This window comes from Lygodium microphyllum, chromosome 11 (genome assembly GCF_053477565.2).
Source record: "Lygodium microphyllum isolate KBCC chromosome 11, Lygodium_microphyllum_v1.1.10, whole genome shotgun sequence".
NCBI lineage: Eukaryota > Viridiplantae > Streptophyta > Polypodiopsida > Schizaeales > Lygodiaceae > Lygodium > Lygodium microphyllum.
Genome location: NC_141145.1, coordinates 36,209,448 through 36,235,012, shown reverse-complemented (window position 1 = coordinate 36,235,012; position 25,565 = coordinate 36,209,448). Strand labels below are relative to the sequence as shown.

The 25,565-nt window shown below is 36.7% G+C and overlaps 1 protein-coding gene across 1 annotated transcript; it reads left to right on the top strand.

Moving 5' to 3' along the window:
• The first annotated feature begins 18,325 nt into the window (after nt 1–18,325).
• LOC148028704 (glutathione S-transferase U20-like) lies at nt 18,326–20,683 on the top strand. The gene is made up of 2 exons (XM_087687491.1): nt 18,326–18,694; nt 20,086–20,683. The coding sequence occupies exons 1-2, from the start codon at nt 18,341–18,343 to the stop codon at nt 20,452–20,454; spliced, it is 723 nt and encodes a 240-aa protein (XP_087543617.1). The 5' UTR covers nt 18,326–18,340; the 3' UTR covers nt 20,455–20,683.
• The last annotated feature ends 4,882 nt before the right edge of the window (nt 20,684–25,565 follow it).

The window sequence follows — 25,565 nt, the reverse complement described above, 5'->3', positions numbered from 1 at the left end:
AAACGGTTGAAAGTGCAAGGGCGGCCTCAAAAGCTAAGTCAAAGAAAAAAGCACATATTTAAATGCAAACCGCCCCTAAAACTTTTTGTAAAAGAGCGCTAGGCTCCCTCCTGTGCAAATTGTAAAGGTAGATGGGCGGTAGGAAGGAAGCTAGGAGGACAACAGGAAAGAGGGTGTGGCCATGTAAAAAAGGGGATAAGGGGATGAGTGCCCAAAGGAAATTAGGGTTAGGGTTTCGTATAAAAGGCAAAAGGTGAATGAAGAAGCTCATTCTTTGATGTGTGGCTAAAGTGGATTCTTCTTCTTCTCTTCTTCTCTTTTTCTCTCCTTCTTACTTGCTTGTGTGTGCTTGAGAGAGGGAGTGTGAGAGTGTGAGGGAGTGAGTGTGTGAGGGTGAGGGATCAAGGAGAAGAAACTCTCCATCATCTCCTCTCTTCTTCTCTTCTCTTGTCTTGCACACAGCTATGGAGTATGGAGCTTGGAGGTGGAGGCTTGAGGTTGCTTGAGCTCGCATCTTGAATCGTGGAGCTACTAATGTGCTTGAGGGAGAAGGCAACTCATTTGGGCATCAAGGTAAGCTCACTACACCTCAGTACGATCAAAGGTGTGTTGGCTAGGCAAGAGATAACCATAGGTGTTCGCTTGAAACGCTTGAAGCAATAAGCGGTTCGTGGGTCTTGGTGGTTGAGAGCATGAGCTCACCACTACATTTTCGTTTTGTTTGCTGTCGAGACCAACGGATTCAAGCTTGAGCACTTGCGCACCTCAAATCGAACAAGGAAGTAAGGGTTTCATCCCCAAACCAGAGCTTGAGATAGGTAGGAGGTTTTGGGTTTTAAATCTTGGCAACAATTAAGTATTTTGGTTTTTTGATGATTAGGCAAGTAGGAGGAATCGTTTCAATATTTTACTTTTGATTTTGAGTAGGTTAGGACCAAGAAATCAAAGGAAAAAACTTTAGGGTTTTTGTTGTTGAGCAAGTCCAAATAGGGAGAAAATGCTCCATCCACTGTATTACCACACTCAGACTGATGGCCAGACTGAAAGAGTGAACAAATGGCTTGAGACATATTTGAGGCACTTTTGCCATGATGTACAACACAGTTGGGATATGTGGCTCCACTTGGCTAAGTTTGCATATAATAACTCCATGCACTCTAGCATTGGAGTTTTCCCTTTTGAGGCCTTATATGGGTATAAGGTTCCCCTCCCCACAGTCTTATCTAATGATAAGATCAATCCTCAGAGTCAGACTGAGTTGGATGGCATGTAAGCTTTCCTTTAATAATGTAAAATGAACCTTCAAAAGGCCCAAACACATATGAAGCTCTATGTTGATGAGAAAAGAAGGTATTTGGAATTCCAAGAAAGGGAATTGGTCCTATTGAAAGTGCCTAAGTCCTGCTACTCGACTCTCAAAGAGGGCAGCAGTAACAAGCTGGCCCACCGCTTCTATGGCCCATACTGGATCCTGAAAAGAGTTGGTGACTTAGCCTACCGCCCTAGAACTCCCCCTACCACCAAAATCCACAATGTGTTTCATGTCAGCCAACTGAAATCCTTTGTAGGCTCCTCAATGGACTATGTGGAAGAACTTCCCCCCATAGATGAAGAAGGCATCACTTAGTATATATCCGTGAAGCAATCATTGGGCAATGAGATAAGCACTTATGGTCTCAATCCATTAAAGAATACCTCATCAAATGGCAAGGCCTATCCCTGTAAGAAGCCTAGCAACCATTGTCAGTGAATTCTCCTACCTCCATGAGGCCCAACGATGGAAGACTAACCGGCCATGCCCCATTTAACCACCCTCTGCCTATAAACTACACACTATTTTAGAACAGTTTTGTACTTATTCAAATCTCAAGCATGTGCATTCAACATAGGTTGAAAGTACTCGTCATAAGCTCTATTTCGATATGTGGTATGCCTTATTTGGAGTAGCCTATCAAAAGTTATGGCTTATTTACTTCAGCTGGCCGGTCCTGTCCCTAGTCTCTACCCACCCAATTTTCATTGTCAAAGGGCTTAGAGTAGTACTCTGCAACCCTCCCTTAGCCCACCCATCACTCCCCTCTACTTCTCCTTGTTTTTGAGGGCAAAAACCTTCAGGGTGGGGATGGATTGTAACAAGCGGGATACACACCGACTAGGGTTTAGACACCCAGTTACACTGACCGGGTATATAAGGTGTAAAATCCCCAGATTAGTGAAACCAGTTATTATCAAGATCATACTCTTCACCTTCATCTCTTGCTTCCATGGCTTCCTCCTTCCTTCTCTCCTCTTTTCTCTCTTTCTCTCTCCTCTTATAGTCTTCTTCCTTCTTCTTGCTCCCTTTCTCTCTCTTCAGCCCTTCTCCTCTCTCCTCTTAGCTTCTTTCATTGCAAACTTTCTCAATCATTACTTTGACAGCGAGTCATGTAGACAAGAAGTGTTATTCTAAGGCCTAGGGTAACCTACTTAGACCTCCTCATCTCTATCAGACCTCAAGATTACTCACAAGTGGTAGACCTCCTCATCTCTATCACTCACAAGTGGTAGTTCCACAACCAAAAAGACATCTTGATCCAACACTTATTCCTACTCCAAGTAATCTGGCTTACTTATGGTTAGTTATAATGAATTGATGACATTAGCAACTATGGTGCTCTACCTAGTAAGAATTTCTTTATCTACAAGTTGCTAAAATAGTTAGTTGTCCAAAATGCAGCAAATATAAGGGAAGTCTATACAAAACATAGGTTGTACGATGACATCCTTGCAAAACGCAACCTAATGGTGGAGATTAGATACCTAAAAATATAGCTGATGATGGATGTCGAATAGTAAAGAATAGGTTCTTGAGGTTGAAAATAGATTTTTCTACACAAAATCACATAGAAAATGCAAATATTTGGTGTTAAAAGATATTGCCTAGCTTGCTTTTGCATAGATAGGTGCTTCTCTTCAATGGAATTTGACTCCCACTAAGGTAAATGGTATCATGTTAGAGTGCATAGGTAAAGGAAAGTGAACATAAAGCAAATATAGAAGGAGACTTAATGAAACAAAGAAAAAAGAAGGAACAAACAAACAAGAATGTTGAATAATACAAGCATATAATGGTTAGCCTCAACATGTAGTGCTAAGAGTTAGTGTGGGTACTAGTGTACTAGAGAGAAGCAGGGGGATGAGAGAAGAATGAGGCATTAGGGGAGTTTTGAGGTCTCAAAAATGGGAGCAAAGCCTCTGTAAAAAAACTTCTATTTAAAAAAACAAAGAAATAATTTTATAAAAAGATATAAATACAATATAATTACAAATTTTTTGTTATGAATGTCTATTGTTAGCATCTCGTAATTGTGGTTATGACATCCTTTACATTAATGGAAGAGGGTCTAGATCACTTTATCTTAATGACATATTTGGGATCGTATGATAATGACAATTGGATCTAAATTCAACTTACCAAAAAGCTTAGTGCTCCTCTTCTTTTCTTTCTTTGTTTTATTTCTCTCGTCTCTTTTTTCCCTTTGTGGTGGCTTGTTCCTTTCTCTCCCTCTCTCTTTTCCATGGATATAGAAATTTGGCCTTCAACAAGGCATCCAAACTCAAAAATCACATCCACAACAGTGTTTAATTATTCCAAATAGATGGAAGATAGATTCCCACTATCATCAGCAAAGGCATCTGGATCACCTTGTATTGGAAAAAACATAGGAAAAGATAGAGATGTGACAGCTAATTTATCTCTACTTGAAAGGGTAGAATCAAATATCTCAGACTTGGAGCAAACAAGAACATCATAAAAGAAGTACTAATACATCACGTGTTTATGTATAGGAAGTTGCGTTTAGAACTTGAAACTTTAAATCTCTAATGCATAGACTGAATGCAAGTATTTGATTCTCAAAGTTTTTCTTTTCTTAAACTTAATATAGGTTTTATTTATCATATTCTTAAAAAAAGATATCTACCCATCTAACCTTGAGAAATGGCAACCAGTTGATATTATTGATGTTGTACATGAAATGTCTACCTATCTAGCCTTGAGGAATGTTAATCAGTTAAGTCTGTTATTGATGTTATTGATGTCATACATGGTTGGATTGGAGAAGAGATGTACAAAGGTAGGAAAAAAGTGTAGCTTATAGAGAATGGAATATTCTTTTATGATGAATCTTATGTTGTCCCCATGCAACATTGCCAATGGGGAGCAATAACCCTCCTTCATTTGCCTAAATTTTTAGGCTTTGAGTGGCCTTTCTAACCACTAGTGAAAGCTATAGATATAAAATGTTTTCTAATATTTAGAGAGTGTTCAAACCTAATCTCTCAAGTAGACTAAGCAAGATTACTTTGTTTATGTCTATTAATGTGTTTATCGATTCCTTTTTCAATGTTGAGATAAGAATATCAAAGGCCATATTCTTACTTTAGAGACTAGCATATGATCATGTTTCACAATTTGTTGATGAAGGATGTGATATCAAGATAGATGGAAAGATAACTTGCAAGATAGATTAGGACTCTATTGCTTGTAAATAGATGATTACTACTCAAAACATCATCCCTAATGTCTATTACACTAGATGGCATTGTGTTGGTGATAGCCTGGTTGCTTTGGACCAAAACCTTAATGATTTCAACAAAGATCCTATAGTGGATGTTAATGTTTGGTTCAATGAAGACAAACGATAGATCATCAAGTACACTCCATCAAGTGAGGATGAATTTACAAGATAAAGATATTGAACTACTATATTCATTTGTATTCCAACTTAATGATAAATAGGTAAGTTTCTACATTAAATTATATATACTTAAATATACATTTGATTTCACTTCTTGAGTGACAAATATTTGTGCTAAATTTTTTTGCCTACATCAAAGAGGAGAGAGAAGAATATATAGAGCAAGGTTAAAAAAGATATATTTACTATCAATATAAATACAAGCATGGATATTGTAGTAAATCTCTATTTGCTTTCTTCAAGATTATATACATGAGTTCTTAAAAGGCAATATAGAAAATCTATTTGTCTTTGGGAGAACTTTTCCTAGAAGAGAAATTATTTCTAGGTGTCCTTTTGCCTCTCTTGGATTTTTAGTTACCTTAGGGCATGCCTTCACTTTCTATAATTGAGGGCATTCCTACTTCCTTGTCCACTTCTACACTCTATGTGGTCATATCTCCTTGTTTGTCCACTTAGATACCCTCCATAACCCACCTATCTCCTTGGTCTTGTTGCATGCAATTGGTGATTATGTACTTCAAAAGCTTTGATCTTACATACCAAACATGTTGAATATTGTAACAATCATTAGGAAATTGTGCACATTTAAAAGAAAAGAGTACTAATTTACCATTATTATACAATGGACTATGTTTTGAGCGAAATTGTATTGTAAAGTTAATAGTAAATTAATATTCAACCATTTGTAAATACTCTCCAACCACAAGAATGGCCATCATCTTGAAGAGGACTTTGCAATCAAGTATATAGAGTAAAATTATGCAATTTATGTGTGGCAATTTATGGAATTAACATTTTAAATATATCTCCATTAAGAACTCACCAACTTGCCTATAATTCATATGTATAAGAAGGTCAGAAGGCATTGGAGGCATATTATCTAGAAGATCAATCAATGTTTTTGCATATCTGTTAAAAAAAAGTAATAAAATTTAGAGGACTTGCAACAAACAAAAGTTCAAATAACATTATTTTTCAATAGAGTCTATTGCACTCAAGATCGAGTGAGAAACTAAATATAGTCATATGCTAATAATTTAGCTCCAACAAGAATGAGATAGCTAGCAAAGTACTTCTTGTGGTATGGAACCAAAAGAAGCTCTAAAGTTTTGAAGTTAATCGCATTTAACTGATGATTAAGTCCACCTACATTAATTGCATTTCTCCTTATGTAATGGGAGTTCACCTACATCAATCTCATTTTTTCTTATGCAATTCAAGAATCAAGTACTTCAATATTCTATTATATATGGAAAGGGAACTCGTGCATTAAACACCTAGAAAAGAAAGTAGGATAGTTAGCATATGAAAAATAATTATTACCAAAAGAAAATTTCCTTAATAATTAGAAAACTTGAGCATGTTATATCTTAACCAGTAAAAAAAAAAGAACCATTTATTCCTCTCCTTTTGTCCGTGAGGATCTGAAAATACTTAGAGGAGTCAAAAGCAACAATATTTGCTCTCGTGCCTATGTCACCAAGTAAAAAGCAATGCACATTAAGCCCTTTTGCATCAATAGTTTTAAGGAGGTCAAACAACTCATCTTCTAGTGATTCTACTTGCTATATTTCTTTTTCTCCTAATTTCTTCCTCTTGTGCTCCCTTCATTTCTTTGCAATCCTTCTATAGTCTTTTCCCCTTTTCATGTAGTCTTGTATTTTTTTCATGTGTAATATCCTCAATCTTAGGACCCATATCTACCTTTTTTTCTTATATGATGGCACATTTAAAATACTATACATGTTCTCACCTGTAAGAGGGGCTGTCTCTAAGATCATAGAGAATCTATACCTTATACTTCTGAGAATGATCATGCCCTTGTCCGGTGAGTGTTAGTCTATGTGCATGGGTAGCACAGATGTAAGCATCTTGGAAAACTCTATAAAAAGTCTTATTCAACCAATTGGATGCATTTAAGAGGAGCTAATATTGTCCATTTACAACTATTGTAGACAATGGTTATGACAAATCTCCTTGATAGGTCTTTGAAATGGAAGTTTTTGTACTACATTATTGAGAGCTTTGAATGCCTTTCTAGTCTCCCTTAGATATCTCACACCTTGCAAAAAAAAATTCCTAGAGTTGCTTGGCTTGAAGTGCTTTGAAGGATTGGAGGCTTGATGGATTTTTTATGAAAATTTGCATGGGATCAATTTTTTGTTTCCTTGCAGTTGATTTATTCTTGCCATCACAATACTAATAAGCAAATGCAACAACAAAAGTAAAACAAAATTATCTTATGAAATGCAATAATGGTCCTCTTGAAGCACTAAAAAGATACAAAGTATGTTTCATATAACATCGATCAAAAGAGAAGATGATTTATTTGGTGTTATATGAAGCATGAAAACATTAGTTTACAACACCTCAAAATTCTATAACCATGTTTCATTTGATAAAGCTTAAACAAAAATGAAATTTTTGAACTATCATTGGCAAGATAAGACTCAAAGCCATGACGTATGGAATGCGAAAACATGAACTTTATTTGTTTGAGATGCTAGCTTATCGCATTTCACAAGACAAGTAGAAACACATTGGCAAATTTGATTCAAACTAATTTCATATTCGCATAATTTCAGCAACATGAACACATTCTAATATTGATGCTAGATTGTAACATTTTTTGGAAAGCATTAAAGCTATAGACCACATGTACCTTGGTGCCTATTCTCTTGTGGCTTTAGATAAAGGAACATAGCTCTCATTGTTTTGGAACAAGGAAGATGAGATAAAGTGCAAGTGATTTGTTCATAAAATATGGTTTTGCCATGAGAAACACAAAAATAGATGTAGGCAAGAGCTCTTTGTTGTTTATGTTTGCACTTCATACGACATGATTAGTACTTATCTAGTATGAAACACAAGTTGTGATACATGCAAACAACTTCTAATATTTCAAGTCCATGTTTCATATGACACAAATAGTAACTATTGGAAAAATACGTCATCTGAAACATGATTTCTATTTATGGGCAACTAGCTTTGAATGTTCTTGGTTAGTGTTTCATACAACATGCATGCTTTGTTATGGATTATGATTTTGTTGTTGATGAAATGTGATTGGAAGAAAAAGTAAAAAAATAACTAAGTTGTATTCACATTCCTTACAACATGTTATTGAGTGTTTGCATTGCAAGCTAGGCTTATTCAAAATGAGTAAAAGAACGCTATCTATGGAGGAATGAAAGAGGAAGAACTAGAGGACCCAAATGATGATAGGCTCTTTGATTTTCATGCTTAATATTCCTTCCAAATTTGCAAGAGATTTTGAAGAATCTCAGAGAAAATATTATGATAGACATGTAGGGAGTCTTGTATTTGATAATTATGTGCATTATAATGATGATACTAAAACAAGCAATACTCCACGAATAACTTTGCTCACTAGGTGGAACCTTATTGACAAAGAGTTTAGAAAGCATGAACCAAACTACCATTATCATAGGAAAAAAAGTTAATTTTGGTGGAGAAGAATGGATCTAGAGTTAGATAATTTGGAGTCTTAGCTCTTATTTAATCTTCCATGTGGGAGGTGCAAAATATTTGAAGCTCCTCCAAGGCTACATAAAACAAGAGTTTTTGAAATGTAGAGGCCTTATTGAGTGGGATGAAACAAAAGATTCTAGAATCAGACTAAAAGATATCAAAGAGTTAAGGGTTTCTAAAAACCCACCTTTTGCATTCTCTTTGCTTACTTGTAGCTACTCTAAAAATCCTTTATCTACACAAGAGTTCAGATATCCCTCCTTCCTTATTTGGGTAACTATTTGTATAGTTTTTGCCAAAGATGATGTATTACATGATGTCGTTGTATCCTTAAGCTTGAGTTTGTGGAAAATTTAATTATAAAACTATTGAAATACCTCTAATAAATTATTTTCTTTGATTCTTCCACCTCCACGTCTTTTGTGCCTAAAGCATTTTGTCCTTGCCTGATAATGTGATTTTTCCATGCCTTGGGTTGACTAGATAGATAGACTTTCACATTGTTTAATGAAATATGGAGCATGGTTGTACAAAACATATTACATAATTAACAAATATAAAGTTAATTAATGATATTATATGAGTAGACAATGAAGACACATAACAATGCAAACTTTTTATTGTATATTGAGTGAAGTGCTATTTACCCTAGGATTTTGCCATAGCCTTTTTGAAAAGGTTCAATTGGTCCTTTAAGTCCTTGAGATCGTCATATTTCCATTCAATTTTATCACAATGAAAAAGTACATTGTCTATTGTCTAGTGTATTGAGATTGTCATCTTTCCATTTAATTTTATCACAATGAAAAAGTATATTGTCTAGTGTTTTCCAAACTTTGGTTTTTCTATTTTAATTTTGTTCATTTTCAGCACAAATTTTAACTATATTATGCAGGGATTTCCATTGCTTGTATTTAATGGTTGAGCCATTCTTTTTAGAATTTATCTTGCTAAGTTTTCCATGAAAGCCCAAGAACCTTCTAGCCTTTACTCCATCAATAGATGGCTTTTTAGGGATACTAAGAAGTGTATTTATGCACCAAAATTGAAGCGAAAAGTGAAGTAGTTGCAATAAAAATCAAGAGGCACCAAAGTTCTCTTAGCGAAAACGGGTGGCCTAGAATGTGTTGGAAGTGTCTATTTGTCAATTGGAGTTCATTAGATGGCCCATTTAAAGAGGCACAACTTTAGCATTACAAAGCTTCTACTTGATCCAGAAGCCAAAAAAAGTGTCAAGGAGGCCAAGTTAATAGGAAATGACACCATGAATGCAATTGCGCTTTCAGATCTCAAATTTGAGTTTGTTTGGGCCTTCGATTTTAGCCAAACCACTTGCCAACAGTGTGATGCAAAATCTCAAAGAGAAGCCTTGGCCATGAGTTCATGATTTTCTATGCTCTCTATTGCCCTCGCAAGAAGCGCTGAATATGATGCATTCTATGAAGAGATCTATTTTTGGTCTTTCTCTCTCCTCCTCTCTCATCATATTGGGTGTTTATACGGGCTAAGAGGGAGAGGGAAAAGGGGTATCAAATCATGACAAGATGTGAGAAATGGAGCGAGGGAGCATGAAGGTGGTTGTTAGTGGTTGTGTGGAGTGTCAGTGGACTACCTACGCAATCCCCAAATGATAAAGAATTAAGCGATTTTATGGAATATCTTGCGATAAGTCTTGGTTTTAAGGAAAATTAGATTCTATTATTGTTTTCGTTATATGAAATTGAGATATATATGGGCTGAAATTCAATATAGGAGTGATATGTGTTGTATTTAAGGATTGCAATTCCAAAATTTTAGAATTTTTGATTGTCATAATGAAAACATTAATGATCTAATCCGCGCAAAACATGTAAGATTGAGAAATATGATGATGATTGATAAAATCAGTGAAAGTAATGGTGCATATGGAACAAAATGATGCATGTTGGTTGCCATGACAATGCTTCTCTATTTTATGATAAAAATTTGTAGAATTATTAGTAATTATATCAATAATCAAGAAAATAATACAAAATATAAAAATTTAGAAAAATAAATAAATATTGAGCCTAAAAAATAGAGAAAATTAGAGAAACATCGATGAATGTGTGATGCGTAGTAGTTAGCCCTCAATCTACACTCGATTTTATGTTAAAGTGGTCGGGTAAGGGTAGTTTCTATGAAAAATGATACAAAATATAAGAAATTGATATATGCAAGATAAAAACATAAATTGAATGTGAAAATTCTATGTTTTTGCAATGAAAAATCAAATGTTTATGCATCATATTAAGGCATTTGATTATATCGAATATTTAAAGGAGTGGAAGCATGGGTTAGCCTTGTTCCATCTCTTCAACATTGCATTGCATTAGAATAAATAATGAAAAGAATGGTTTCGCCTGTCATGTGGTTGTTTTTTTAATTAGCAAGAATTGTTTGAGCAGCATGTGGTATAACATGTTGTATATGCATAAAAACATGGTATTAGAGTAAATCTCCTAGATGCATAATACTTATTTGTAAAATTGTTGATCCACATTGAGTGAAAGAGGATCTTGAGTCGTAGTAGGTTAGATCATTTTCTTTGAGAAAATATTATTTGAGATTCTATTTTTTTTAGAACAATAGATATTAAGAGAGGAGTATGTTTATAATATCTTATATATTTGAAATGGTGCATCTTAAGGCCAATCCCTAGTGTATAAGAGAGCCATAGGGGCCACAACAGTCAGCTCGGGGTGCCCTTTATATATGTGATTCAAGGTGAGATAGCCACGTATGTGTGGGAAGCTCCCTTTGCTTGGAGTCAGGAGGGGTGATTCGTTGGACTACAATTTGAAAATCATATCTACAAACAGAGTAGTTAGATGAGTTATTTATAGTACCTAGATGCTCATGGCCATGAAGCCATGTGGGGTCATTTGGTGTGTCTAAGAGCTCTCGACTAGAGTCATTAGAGCGAGTGTCGAGCCTGTTTTTGGTCCTGATAGGTGGTGCATTTGCTAGGAGTCTTTAGGATTCATGTAAGGACCTAAGACTCGAATTTGATGTGTATGAATCTTCACTCAAAAGCGGAGAAAGAGCTATTAAGGCAAGAACATGAGCGTAGACTAGAGATCTCTAAAATTCAACGAGAGCAACATAAAGAACGACTAAGGAAACACATATAAATTTTTTGCAAATACTCCTTGGATCGTACTAGTCTAGTATTTTTTAAATTTAGGGGACTTATAGCCCCTCATAGTAAGAGTAGTCCCTGTGCACACACAAGTAGGAGTTTCCCCTTAACACATAAGACTGGGCACTTAACTCTCTCTAAGACCAGTCGAAGTGGTGGATTAACACCACTATCCAGTAGTGCCATTATTAGCACCATATTTATCCCTCCTAAGCTTATTTCTATATTCGTAGGGATGGCATAACCACCCTTAATATTTTCTCAATCAATACAAATTCCATCGTTCACAGTGACTCTACTTTGTCGCTTTAGAGTATTCATTGCCTATTTTTAGTGAAAGTCCGCATGAAGATGCATAATAATATATCAAAGACTTCTAAAAGCTTATGTTTAACTGCCAAGTCAAGGAGGAATTACATATCAAAGTTGCTGGCAAAGCAGATCGAAATAAGGAGCCAATGAAGAAGAAAGTGAAGGCTAAGAAAGAGGTACCTAAGTCTATGAAGAGACCAGGAGAGTGGGTGGTTTGGCGGGAGAAGAGAGCTATTACTAACTTTCAAGAATTTGATTTAGCAAGTTCTTTTTGTGAGGTCAAGATCGATATAACCTCCTGTAGCTAATTAAACTATCCTTTGGAGTGAGTAAGGAGTTTAAGAAGATCCTTCACACAAGATATATTGTCGAACCCTTGGGTATAGCCTATATTGATGATGACTAGTTTGAGCATGTCCAAAAACATTGTTTAAGGGTGCCAACTTATGTTGATGGTATATTGGTGGATCATGCCATTGTGGATACATGATCCTCCATTAACATTATGAGCTTGGAATTGATGGAGAGGTTGGGATTAGAGATCTAAAAATATGTCTTCACAGTTCTAAGGATAGGTGATGATAGTTTGAGTTAACTAAAAGGTTGTATTACTAAAGTCTATGTAACCATTGCTAACATCAAATATATCTTGGAATTTAGGGTTATTAGGTTTGTAGGGAAACCAAGCTACCAAGTGCTATTAGGAAGGCCATGGATCTTGTAGTTTGGCTATCAAGATGACATATTGACTAGTCGTTTGATCTTTGGCAACCCAAATCCTTAACTGAATTGGATGTGTTAGAGAGACCTTTTGGTAGCGAGACTTCATCAAATAATGAATCAAGAGAGGAAGTTGATGGTATATTGGTGGATCATGCCATTGTGGATACATGATCCTCCATTAACATTATGAGCTTGGAATTGATGGAGAGGTTGGGATTAGAGATCTAAAAATATGCCTTCATAGTTCTAAGGATAGGTGATGATAGTTTGAGTTAACTAAAAGGTTGTATTACTAAAGTCTATGTAACCATTGCTAACATCAAATATATCTTGGAATTTAGGGTTATTAGGTTTGTAGGGAAACCAAGCTACCAAGTGCTATTAGGAAGGCCATGGATCTTGCAGTTTGGCTATCGAGATGACAAATTGGTTGGTCGTTTGATCTTTGGCAACCCAAATCCTTAACTGAATTGGATGTGTTAGAGAGACCTTTTGGTAGCGAGCTTCATCAAATAATGAATCAAATTAGGATCTACGCTCAGCATGGAAGAAAGAAAGAATTATGGATCAAATTATTAATGGTGAATTGGAGGGTATTCTCCCGAATTTAGCCGTACATAGGATTCCCCTAAAAGAGGGAAGTTGGCTTGTCTAATAGAAAGTGAGGTGCATGCCTTTTGAGTTAAGGGATGAGCTATTCAAAGAGTAAGGCTAGCATGATATTTTCCATGCAACACACAGAGTGGTGTTCATCAATGGTTATCAAGAAGAAGAAAAATAATCAAATCCAACTTTTTGTTGATTTTAGAGAGCTCAATAAACAAATAGTTAAGGATTATTATTGGCTGCCATTCATTGATCAAATCTTAGATCAACTAGCAGGTATGGACATATACTCCTTTATGGACAATTTTACCTACTACAATCAAATGACGATCACAAAGGAAGATAAGTTAAAGACAACATTTGTAACCATGTTTGGAACCTTTGTGTATCATGTCATGGCCTTCAGATTATGTAATGATTGATGTACTAGTTGAAAAAACATTGCCATTGTCAAATTTATTATCCTTGAACTGTTCATTTACTTGGAGTGATATGTGTAAAATATCATTCGAGGATGTGAAGCAAGAAGTGGCTAAAACACTAGTCCCTGAAAGCACCTAAAAGAGGTGAGACATTCTATGTGTTTTCGGCAACTACCATGATATATAGTAGTCCAAAATTAATTATATATATGTATATAGAAAAATAGTGCCTTGGGATTATCTTTGCCATGAAAAAATTTAGATACTATATTCTATAGGAGAAGGTAGTATTTTACACAAAGGCAGAATGGTTGAGATTATTATTGAACAAGTTACAACCACCTAATCACCTAGCAAAGTGGTTAATCACCTTGCAAGAATTTGATTACGAGATTAAGAGTAAGTTACTGAGATTGCAAGGCATCGAGAATATCTTATCAACATTGGGGAGCCAAAAGAAGTATTGGCTTGCTAAAGTTAGCGACCTTGAGGGTCCATTTAAAATAGACATGGCCTCCATTCCATCCTGATATGCTACAATAATGCATTATCTATCTACATGAGAGACTAGAGCCTCTTTATCTAAGGTGGAGAAAAGGAAAATTAAACGGTAAACCTTGAAGTTTGCTTTAATTACAAGAACTCTATATTGGTAAGGGGTAGATAATGTTTATTGACAATATGTAATACGTAACGAAGTTCCATTTATCTTGGAAGAGTGTTATGAATTTGCTTGTGGAGGGCATTTTGCTAGACGGCTTACTACCCAAAAAGCTTTATGTGCTGGATATTGGTAGCCGTCCATCTTCCACGATGCATTTGCATATGTAAAGAGATGAGATATATGCCAAAGACATGACAATAAAGAGAATCTAAAGTGCCCAATGACTCCTATTATGGCTTTATTACCATTTGAGAAATATGACATTGACCTTGTGTGTCCAATTACCCAGTCATCCTCTATATAGAAGAGGTATATCATAGTAGTAACTAGCTATTTTACGAAATGGTTTTAGAAGCACAAATAGCGAGAAAGGATGATGCAAATGAGACTGCTAGCTTCCTTCTTAGACAAATAATTTGCAAGTTCGGTCTGCCAAAAAGGGTTGGTGTCAGATCGTGGAAGTCATTTTCTAAATAAGGTGATCAAAAGCTTCTGCCAAATTAAGCATAATAAAATGATACCTTACAATCCATAGGTGAATGGGCAAGTTAGAAGCACCAATAAGCAGCTTGTGGGAATTCTATCAAAGATCATTTTAGAAAAGAAATGAGATTGGGATAGAAAATTATACGTGGATGTATGGGCAACATGACCTTTAAATGAGCTCTTGCCCACACTCTGTTCAAAATAGTCTATGGAGAAAAGTGTGTATTACCCCTTGAGAGTGAGGTACCTACAATAGGATTTGTGATCAACCATTCTCTAGGGATGAAGATGCACTTTTTGAACGCTTACAACCTTAGTATATCTCAACAATGAGCTTAGACTTCAGAGTTTATTACATCAAGAGGTGGTTAAGCATCACATGAAACAACTTCATGACATGATAGCAAAGAAGTATACATTAAAAAAACGACAACTAGTCTTGTACTATGATGCATGTAGGGAGCTTTTTCTTAGAAAGCTAGAGCCTAAGTGGGATGGTCCCTATATAATCATTAGGATATGTAAAAATAGGTCCATCACATTATTAGTAGATTTAAAGGGGGTGGAATTTAAGAATAAGGTTAATCTTAATAAGATTAAGCCTTATTATCTATAAGCATACTATTGATATGAATGTCCTTGTTGCAGGTCTATCCCATGTTGATTTGAAACTTGCAAAAGAGGTCAAATTGATTGATGGGGTGACTAATCCCCAATTTGCAGCACTCATACCTAGAATAAAGATAATATCAGGGAAGGCTGGTTTGGTGGAGTAAAGGGTATAAGGTGATTGAGCAAGAAGAAGGGATGTTTGTTTGGAAAATTAAGGCCTTCTTCTATCATTGCACGGGTATTCTTACAAGTATCCCTGTAGGTTTCAATGAAGAAGGTGAGATAGAGCCTTTGATTCACCCTTTGAATATGTTGAACTTCGATTATCATAGTTACAAAGGAGGCATTGATGATGGCCAACTATATAAACCCTTTATGGACCTATACATTGTATTTTGATAAAGCGTCTAAGAGTCCCAATAAGAAAGGGAGCATTGGGATAGGCATTAGAGATCCTTGATATAGGTTCATGATGAAATTAGTTGCATATCTTGGGGTAGGATCTACTAACAATATGGAAAAATATAACAACTGGATAATGGGATTGAATGTTGCTAAGAGAGGCGGTATTTGCCAATCATTAGTAAAGGGAGATTTCTAGTTGATACTAAATCAATTAAATGGAATGTATACAGGACGCAATCCCATCATTTGTATGTATTACTATGCTACTATAGTCCTAATCAGTGAGTTTGAAAGAGTGTCTTTTCAATCAGTTCCACAGCATTGGAACCAGTTTGCCGATTCATTAGCGAATTATACTTATAAAGAAGACGTCTTTTTTAATTGTGTCCCTGGCTTTGATATATCTCTTAATGATGCACTGGGATTATGGGGCCTTTTATCTGAACATGCTTTATATGGCAGGTGGTAGTTAGTTTGGGTGATGTAGAAAGTAGCTGAGACCTATCTACCATTATTGTCTTAAACCCATAGGCTTGTTCAATGACATGCTATGTGTACGCCTCTCACTCTATATGCAAGAGGTATGGGTCATAATTTGATGCACCTAGTTTAGGGCTAGGAGCCCTATTTTCTCTTGGAATGGAGTGTCTTGTTGCATGTAATGTGCTATAAGTTTTCTTGATTTAACACTTTAGGCCCAGAGGGCTCATTGTTTTGGATATAAATATTCTATTTTGTTAAGCCAAAGGGCCGTTTCTTTTACAATGAAATGGTTTACTTCGTTTGGCCAAGAGGGCCATATGTCTGGTTGGTGCAAGTGCGTTTAATGGTTCTTTGTCCTGGTGTTGCACTAAACAGGTTTGAAGAATTACATGGATGGAGCCAATTGCTACATGGAAGCTTCTTATGGCTAGAGTCTAGGTGGTGTCTTTCCTTTTCAAGTTCTTTTCCCTTGAGCAAAATGTGTATGTGTATTTGGGGATGCTTCTTTCTTTGTTAGGGATAGGCAACTAAGGCATGAAGTCTGAGGATTACATTAGGTATGTCTAGGGAGGTTTGAACAATTGTCCACCTCCTGTGGAGACATTGTTGGGTATGTAAAGATATTTTTTAGAGGTAACCTTAGTGACCATGTCCTCCTAGCTTACTAGAAAATTGGTTTTAGAAATTCTTGTTAGTTTTGAGACAGCTAGGGAAGCCTGACAAATAAAAGAAGAAAATAATAAATATGTCCGAAACACATATAATACAAAGATGTGTAAAAAGGGATTTTAACCTTGAAATAAAATATGAAGAGAAGAATTAAAAGCTCATATGTTTATCACCTTATAAAAGCTTGGTAGGTTCCTTAGGATGAGTCATACTTGGATCAGTACCTTGCCTTCTTGGGGATAACATCTAGCTAAAAGAAAATAAGTATGGTTGGAGTGAAAATAAAAGCGAGCAAAAAAAATGATTGAAAACAAAAGTGAGTGGAAAAAATGATTTAGTGTCACCAAGTGAGAGCTTATTAGGTTATTGGGTACCGATAGCCTACCGAGTGGTTTGCGGATGTTAGGCCAGGTATTGTTGTTTTAATGTTAAGTAGTCTTTGTTGGTTGTTAGATGTGCTTACATTAACGTTGTGGGCTTCCAAATTTTTAGGTGCAAGAAAGAGAGGAAATACTATCATATCCCCTGTACCATCAACAAGATGAAGAGTGGCGTTCGGACTTGCTTCGCCTAGCCATGCTATATTGAAGAGTGAAAATTTTCCCAGTTATTTCTCAAAGAAAATAAAGCTTCGTTTTGGTTAGACCCTATGGGAAATGGAAAAAATTTTGTAACATTTGGATGTAGATGCATAGGGACAATTAAGGAGCGACACTTTGTGGTTTGTTGATACTTGAAATTGTGGTGCAAGGTTATTGGCGTAGTCTCTAGAAGAAACTTTGGTTTCAGGCTTTGCTTCACCTATGTGGGTTATTAGTATTGAGAGTTTACATGCAATGCTTGGACAAACTTAAACTTCGTGGTGTGGTTCATACATCTTTCATTTGTGGTTCATTTCACCGTAGCAATGTTATTTCTCATTGTAGTATCCAATGATACAAGTTGTTTCTAATTGTTGTGCAGAGCAAGTATAGATACGTGTAGAGCACGTATAGATACACGTTTACAAGTTTGGTGCATGGTCATTGCACGTATATATGAGTCTATGTATTCCTTGATACAAATGCATATTTGACCTTTTATATATGTGTGTAAGAGAGAGTGAGAGAGAGAACGAGAGTGATTGAGTGTGGATACAGAGTGGGGAGGTGTAAATGGGGTGAGAGATAGAGGGGTTGTGAGTAGAGGAAAGTAAAGCATGTGATGTTTTTGTGATAACATTACCCACTGTGCGATAGGGAAGTGATAGCACGACAGCTTCACTTCCCTCGTAGGCGCTTCGCACACAAGGAACACCGGTTTCTTATTATAACGTTTTCTACAAAAGTGATTAAAACATAATGTTTAGGTGATTGCTGCGTGGCAATGGTGTAAATAAACAAAAGACATGACTACATCAACAAATTGATGTGACTTGAGGTAGATAGTGCTAAGGAAAAGGTCCAAGGAGGGGGATTTACCTAGACTTAGTCAAAAAGGATTTCTTATGGGGGAGGCAACAAGAAGACGTCTCCCACGCAGATTGCACACGTGAGACGGGGACTCAGGACAAGGTCGAGAGAGGATGAGCAAGGAGGAAGGAGGAGGGGGAGGGGGAGGGGTGAAGGTGCTGGGGGTGTGGTCGAGCCCTTACGTGCTGCGGGTGCTCATGGCTCTCAGGGACAGAGGGGTGCCGTACGACTACCAGGAGGAAGGGGACCTCTCCCAGGGCGACCGCGCCAAGAGCCCGCTCCTGCTCGCCTCCAACCCCGTCCACAAGAAGGTTCCCGTCCTCCTCCACCGAGGCCGCCCCGTCTGCGAATCCCTCATCATCCTGGAATACATCCACGACACCTGGCCCTCTCCTCACCCGCTGCTCCCTCAGGATCCTTACGCACGTGCGCGCACACGTTTCTGGGCAGATTTCATGGATAAGAAGGTACCTACCGACCTACCCCCTCCTCTCTCTCTCTCTCTCTCTCTCTCTCTCTCTCTGTCTCTCCGGGACTCGCGTTACGTGTAGTTGGAGTCAGGTACCGTCGAGAGGTGAAAAAATGGAAAAACAACCTAAATACGGTTACGTAACGTAGACCCGGAAAGTCTATTACCGCAGGTACGACAAGTTTAGAGAGGATACCATTAGGCCAAATTCTTACGCACTTCAACCGAGTTACTCTCTCTCGAATCTCCCCCGAATTCCCCTAGCCTTAGAGGCTACACCCTCGAAATTGATTAGAGCTAGGGCACACGCAAGCAAAAGGATTAGAGCTAGGGCATATGCAAGCAACAGGATTTGCGCATAGGCAAGTCGGACATGTTCGAGCCACACGACATAAGTGCACATCATTAGTGGAGCCCAAGCCTAGCAAGGAGCAAGAGAAATGACTGTGAGATGACAAAAGTAAACATCAGGAGAGAAAATCCAAAATGAATGTGACAATACCCAATCAAATGTTTGCCATCTTGTCAACTCAAATCGATCAAGTATGTCCATTTCTGGAGGTACTCCATCAACTGGACACACTCCCAAAAATCATGCCAATAGCTTTCAAGAGTCTAGCAAGTATTGATGTCCATATTTTTTTTAAAATGTAAGGAGGCAAAAGAATGAGCTAGACCACACATACATTACTTTCCACTCTTCACAAAGTTTGAGTAAGAGCTAGGCATGACACCATCCCTTTAGATAGGTTAGCTCTAACAGAAAAGGGTATATTCCATAGTGTGAAATGTAAAGGCATCATGCTAAATTAGGCCATAAAAACTTTATGAGAGATAGAGAAAGAGATGGCTGGCACATTTGCCACTAGTTTTGGCTACAACATATTACCATTAGTTCAAACTAATGCTTCTTATTTTTGAAGGAGCATTTTCTTAAAAACTAGATGTAGTAATTGTAGAGGTTTTTCCCAATAAAAATAATCATGTTTTTTCTCCAATTATTTTGATATTGTTACGACTATTAGTGGGGTCTAAGTTAAACAACCTGATATTTCCTAAAATTCTTGTTGTCCATGATCTAATTTTAAGCTTTATAAGTTTTCTTACCACTCTTAAAGCGACCTTTTATAGGGTTTACTTTTTTAGAATTGAAATAGATTTAGATTTGCAACTTTCAAATCTTATATCCTTACATTGAGTGAATTTTTTATGGAAAATAGGTACACATGTTTAGTTTTTCTAGTTAGTGAAGACTTAGAGTTGCAAGGTTTAAGACTTTCGTCTACAAATTTAAACTGTCATTTGCTTAAAGCTAAACCTTAGCTTTCCTTAGACACTACTTTCCCTATTCTTTAATATTTGGGCAACATTTGTTGTTTTCTCATGTAGTTTTCTGATCCTCGCTTGCTTTGGAGTAATGATCCACTCGTCCAAGGGCAAGCTCAAACTGATATCAAGGACAACTACATGATATTAGAGAAGGCATGCCATGATCTTGTGGATCACAAACCTTATTTTGGAGGTGATTCTATTGGCATTATTGACCTTGTATTGGCATCTTACATTCCATGGTTCAAGGCATTCGAAATATTGAACTCATTCAAACTCCTTGATCAAGAGCTATTCCCTTGCCTCCATGCTTGGATTGAGAGGGTGATCACGCTTCCAAGCATTCAAGCAGTTTTAACACCTGGATTGCACGAAAGATTGGTGGATCTTGTCCAAACAAGAAGAAAGGCCTTTGGACTCGCTATATGAGATTGCAATACAAATAATTGTTGTAACCAACATCTCTATCTAAGGACAAGCATATTGTTTGGATTTCAGGGATTTGAATGCAGTTTATGAATGGTTGTGTTGTGATTGATGGAGAATGCAACTCGATTCTCCTTGTTTTATGTTCTAAATGTCAAAAGCAATCAAATCAAACAACCTTCTACATGCAATTTATTGGGAAAGCAATGCAAATTTGCATTATTTAAGCTTTTGTTTGGGTTTCGTCTAGGCCACAAGTTGATATGCTTGCATTACAAGTATCATTGGTGGTAGTAGGTAGTTTCTTTACTAAAAGAGGGACATAATGTGAGAGATGGTCATAAATTCTAGTTGAAATAAAACATGAATTGAATTTTCAATGATTTCCAATAGAGGTAGTTACATGCACAATGTTAGTATATCAAGCAAGACTATGGCCCAATTGTTGCAACTACCTGGGCCATTGAGAACTCTGCTAAGTGTTGAAAACTAACAAGGCCCTTGGCACACTACATTTTTACATCTTAACTTGCGATTAGATAATTAAGTGTAGGGTCTTCTCACAAGCTCTAATTGAGACACCTCTACAATCTAACATTGATCTTCTTCTACTTATGTGCCAAGATATCATCAATTAGGCTTGGCATAGATTCTTTGGATTCATTGAGACTGTTGGAAGATGTATCCACTACTACTAGTGAAAGCTTAAAACCCTCCATATAAGATATTGTGAATTACTTAGTTTACATGTTTGAGAGATTAGTGCAATAGAAGGCTAGATAGAATCCATGTCCATGGAGTATCTATAAAACCTTCTTCTTACTTATTTTAAGGCTTAGAGATCTCTCCTTACCTTGTTTTATGACATAAATATCCCTAATGTAACAAAATTCTAAATGGGCTAGAGATACCAAGGTCACCTGCAAGAAAGCACAAGTGAACTTGCATCTTACTTGAGTTTTCTCATCTCCTAGGGATAATTTTTTAATATCTTATTAACCTAGGTTCATCTTTGAACTTGGTAGTAAAGGGGAATAGAAGGATTGTATTATAATTTTCTTTCAATCTAGAATATTCAAAGTCCATGTAAAAGTCCTGCAAGACCTAAATTGTTTAGCATCTCTCTTTGTTAATATTAGCTCTAGATGCATTTGCCAAGTTCTTGGATGCTCATGTGATCTCAACACAATAATGGGATGTAAGACTCATGATCCTAATGCTTAACTCAAATAGAAGAAAAGAGAACCCAAGAAAGGCAAAAGAGATTCTCAAATCTTTATTACACTAGTAAAATAAATGTTGTATAAATATTGGCTCCAAGAGCCCAAGCCTTGGCCAATGCTTTGAATCCACAAAGTCACCTAATTGTCCTATCCAGGACAACTCTTCACTCCATCTCAATCTACCTAGAATAGTTTGCACCTTGATCAACTAATGAACACGCTAGCTCACCTCAATCTTCCATGTACTTTAGTACACTTGTAGACTCACTTGCTGCTCCTCGCAACTTGTGATGAACAAAAGAAGAAGATACAAAAGTTGAATGCAACCAAAATGATCACCACAATGCCCTTCTTAGGTCACCATAATTTATACACACCTTGGAAGTCATGCAATTGACACTCAATTTACAGTCAAGATCCTTTATTTGGTCATCAGTTTTTCATCAATTAAAATGACTAACCATAAAATATTAATGAATGTGAAATGCCATCAAAATTTAAATGTCTTTTCATAGAAAATATTGAATAGAAGACCGTGCTTGCGTTTTTGCATCTTTGGACCAACCTCATAGAGCTCCTTCATAGAAGTAAAGAAACTAGACTCCATAAAAGTAACCATCATCACTACAAATGGTCACCAACTGAACACATTTGCTTCTTTATTCTTCTTTCAAAGCACATACTCAATCTTGAAACTGAACCGAGATAAGAATTGCCACAATGTAAGTGTTGAGGATTCATATCGTGCTATGATTGAGTGAGGAGATATCTTAATAAAGCCTTGTTGGACAAACTTGATACAAATATCTTGCCCAATGAAATAGTGTCTTCACTTCTTTAAGGCTTTAAGACATGCACAATGACATAGTAGGTGGGAAAATTTAACTCAAGCGCCTTGAGTTTCCAACTTTCATAAGCCATTGGATGGCCATATTGTTGTGACATTGTTCTTACACCATGACCATTGGCATCACAAATTGGCATAAAAGGTTCATTGATATTTAACAATCTCACTAAACAATCAGCCTTCATCTTGTGCTAAATTCCCCTTTTCAAATTTCCACACACACACACACACACACACACACACACACACGCACACACACACACACACACACACACACACACACACACACACACACAATGGGCTATGAATGCATGAACAATTGAAAATCTCCCTATCTACACAAATGATGAAAGTGATTGGGGTAGGTTGGCTATAAATACCCAAAAAGAAATGCCTAAAACATGTAACTGGTCTACATTTTAATGCACCCAACTATTGCATAAAATTTTTTTACTATTGCATTTGGCCAACTTGTCATGTGGCAAGTTGGTCAATTGTTCAAAAATTGCATGCACTACTTGCCATGATCGAACAACTACAGAAATTGCTTGACCTACTCCCATATATCACCAATGTGCCCTACTCGAGCTGATGCCTATCCTAAAGGTGATGATATCTCTAACAGATCTACCAAGTCCATGTGGGCATAGAGTCATGATTCCCCTAAAATCAAGTAGATCGAGGAGAGGAGAAACCTTTAGAGAATATCAAACATCAAAACATTCTATCATGAATATTGCATCCTTCACTTGCTCCCTTAAGTGGTATTTCTAAACTTTGATCTTCCTCTTAGGCCAAAAATCCACACTGAGTTGAACTAAGGTTAAGAGAGTAAAGAGAGAAGTTGAGTTGAGCTTAGGCCATGTCCAACTAGGCTCTGATACCATGATCTAGAGCATGGCTATGGAGGTTGAAAGAGGAAGAGTGAGCTCATGAGGTAACAAACATCAAGACCAAATGTCACACAAGTGAATTAGGTTTCAAGATGGAAGCTTGGAATCATAAACACAATCTTGCGTGTTGACAATGACATAGACACTTTGTTGGAAGTACAAAAGTACTATGACATTGTATTCAAAACGAGAGCAAGTAAAATGCTTTATATGAATAGACTAGGTTGCACTTTCCACCACCGTGCATATGGGATTGTGCATCTTGAGCCCACACTGCTCCATACAAAGAGGCTAAGCTGAGTGCGATTGCCAATATCTCAACACATCTCCCCAACGATGTCTCTTCGATAACTTCATTTCTCCTCAACAATGATACTTTTTCCCATCTTCACTAGTGCAAGATTTCTTTATTAGCCCTTAATCTTCACTAATGCAAGATTCCTTTATTAGCCCTCATAAAGAGAAGAACTCCTGTAGCCATCTATTTTCTTTATAACCTATTCATGATTTCAATCCTCAAGTGTGGGACAACACTTTAGCCTTTTCCTTAGAGTAAAACCCATCTCCCAAACCAATAATATTTTATGTCACATACACAAATTGAAGACTAGTACCCTCCCCTAGGAAGTGAATGCATGAGAGGTTTTCCTTTACAAGTACTAAAGTTCTTGGAGGGTCATGTATACTCCCTTTTTCATCCATGATCGACTCTCCCATCTTTTGCAACCTCCACTTATTTTTTGGGGAGCCTTTAAGTTCTTTCCCCTTGAAGAACCATCAATCCAATGTCTCTTCACCAACACCAACTTTTGACCTTGTGTTTTCAATCATATGTTCTCATTTCCATCTACCACCATACCACAATATTACTGGTACTTCATGCAGCACCAGGTATACCATCACTATCATCCGAAGTTCTTTATGAATAGCATGTATTACTCCTCCATCAAGGCCATTACTTCTTTAGATCTTCTTTATCAACTATTCCCAACATTCCATGTTTGCTTTGACATGAGTGCCATGAGACTAGAACTTGTCTTGGAGGGGGATAATGTTAACAATTATCTATGAAGGTTAAAGTCAAAGAAGATCAAAGCATGGTCACATCATAAGTACCAAATTTATTTTATTGCAGATTATTATTTTTGGAGTGCTATAGTGATTGTTTTTGGGCACTTGTATTATTTTCTATACCTCATGGACATTAGAGTATCATGATTATATTATTTTCTGAAAGTTGGGCTCACTCGTCTGCATATTGTATCATCACCCAACCATCAATTATATTTGTCACACACCCATAGTTGTTATGTGGGTTGTGCACATGTGTCTTCATTGTATTAGTATAGGATTAGTCTAATTAGTCTAAGGATCAAGCATGCTTTATGGCCTAGATCCCACAAAGTGGGTAGGATGCCCAAGAGAGGGTCCAAACCCTAATTGAGAGTGATGGAAACCCTAAAACACAAACGGGATGAGAGCCCTAATTCATGTTGAAATATGCTTCTCAAATAGGCTCATGTGAATGGTGGAAAAATGAGGAGATGTATTTAGACTTTTTGGAGAGAAGTAGTTGAAGCCATGTGACCTTGACATCACTAATTATGTAAGCAAGCCACTTACCTTATCCTATATAAGAGGATTGTTCTCATTGTAACAAACAACTCTTTGATCAATCATCATGAATATTTTCCTACTCTTCATGTAGTTTGTGTCTTGCTCTCTTTTCTTTCCACATACACATTCTCTTTCACACATAATCATGAACACTCTATGGTAGCATCCTCCATAGCCATGTCTTTGAGCTCATGAGATCATGTGTGAAAGCACCAAAATTCCAACATGGTATGAGAGGGGAAAACATTTTTTCCTAGATGAAGCTTCTCATTAATTAATTTCTTATTTTGTGATTACTCTTTAATATTATTTTTTTAAAGGATATCATTAGGTAATCTTCTTTTGTCATTACACCTACCTCCTTTGGAACCTTCAAATCTTCTACTCTCTCTCCTCTTTACTTTCACTCTCCATCTACTCATCCACTCTTATCCTCTCCTCTTTATGCTTACTTACCTTCTTCAAATTTCCACACACACACACACACACACACACACACACACACACACTATATATATATATATATATATATAT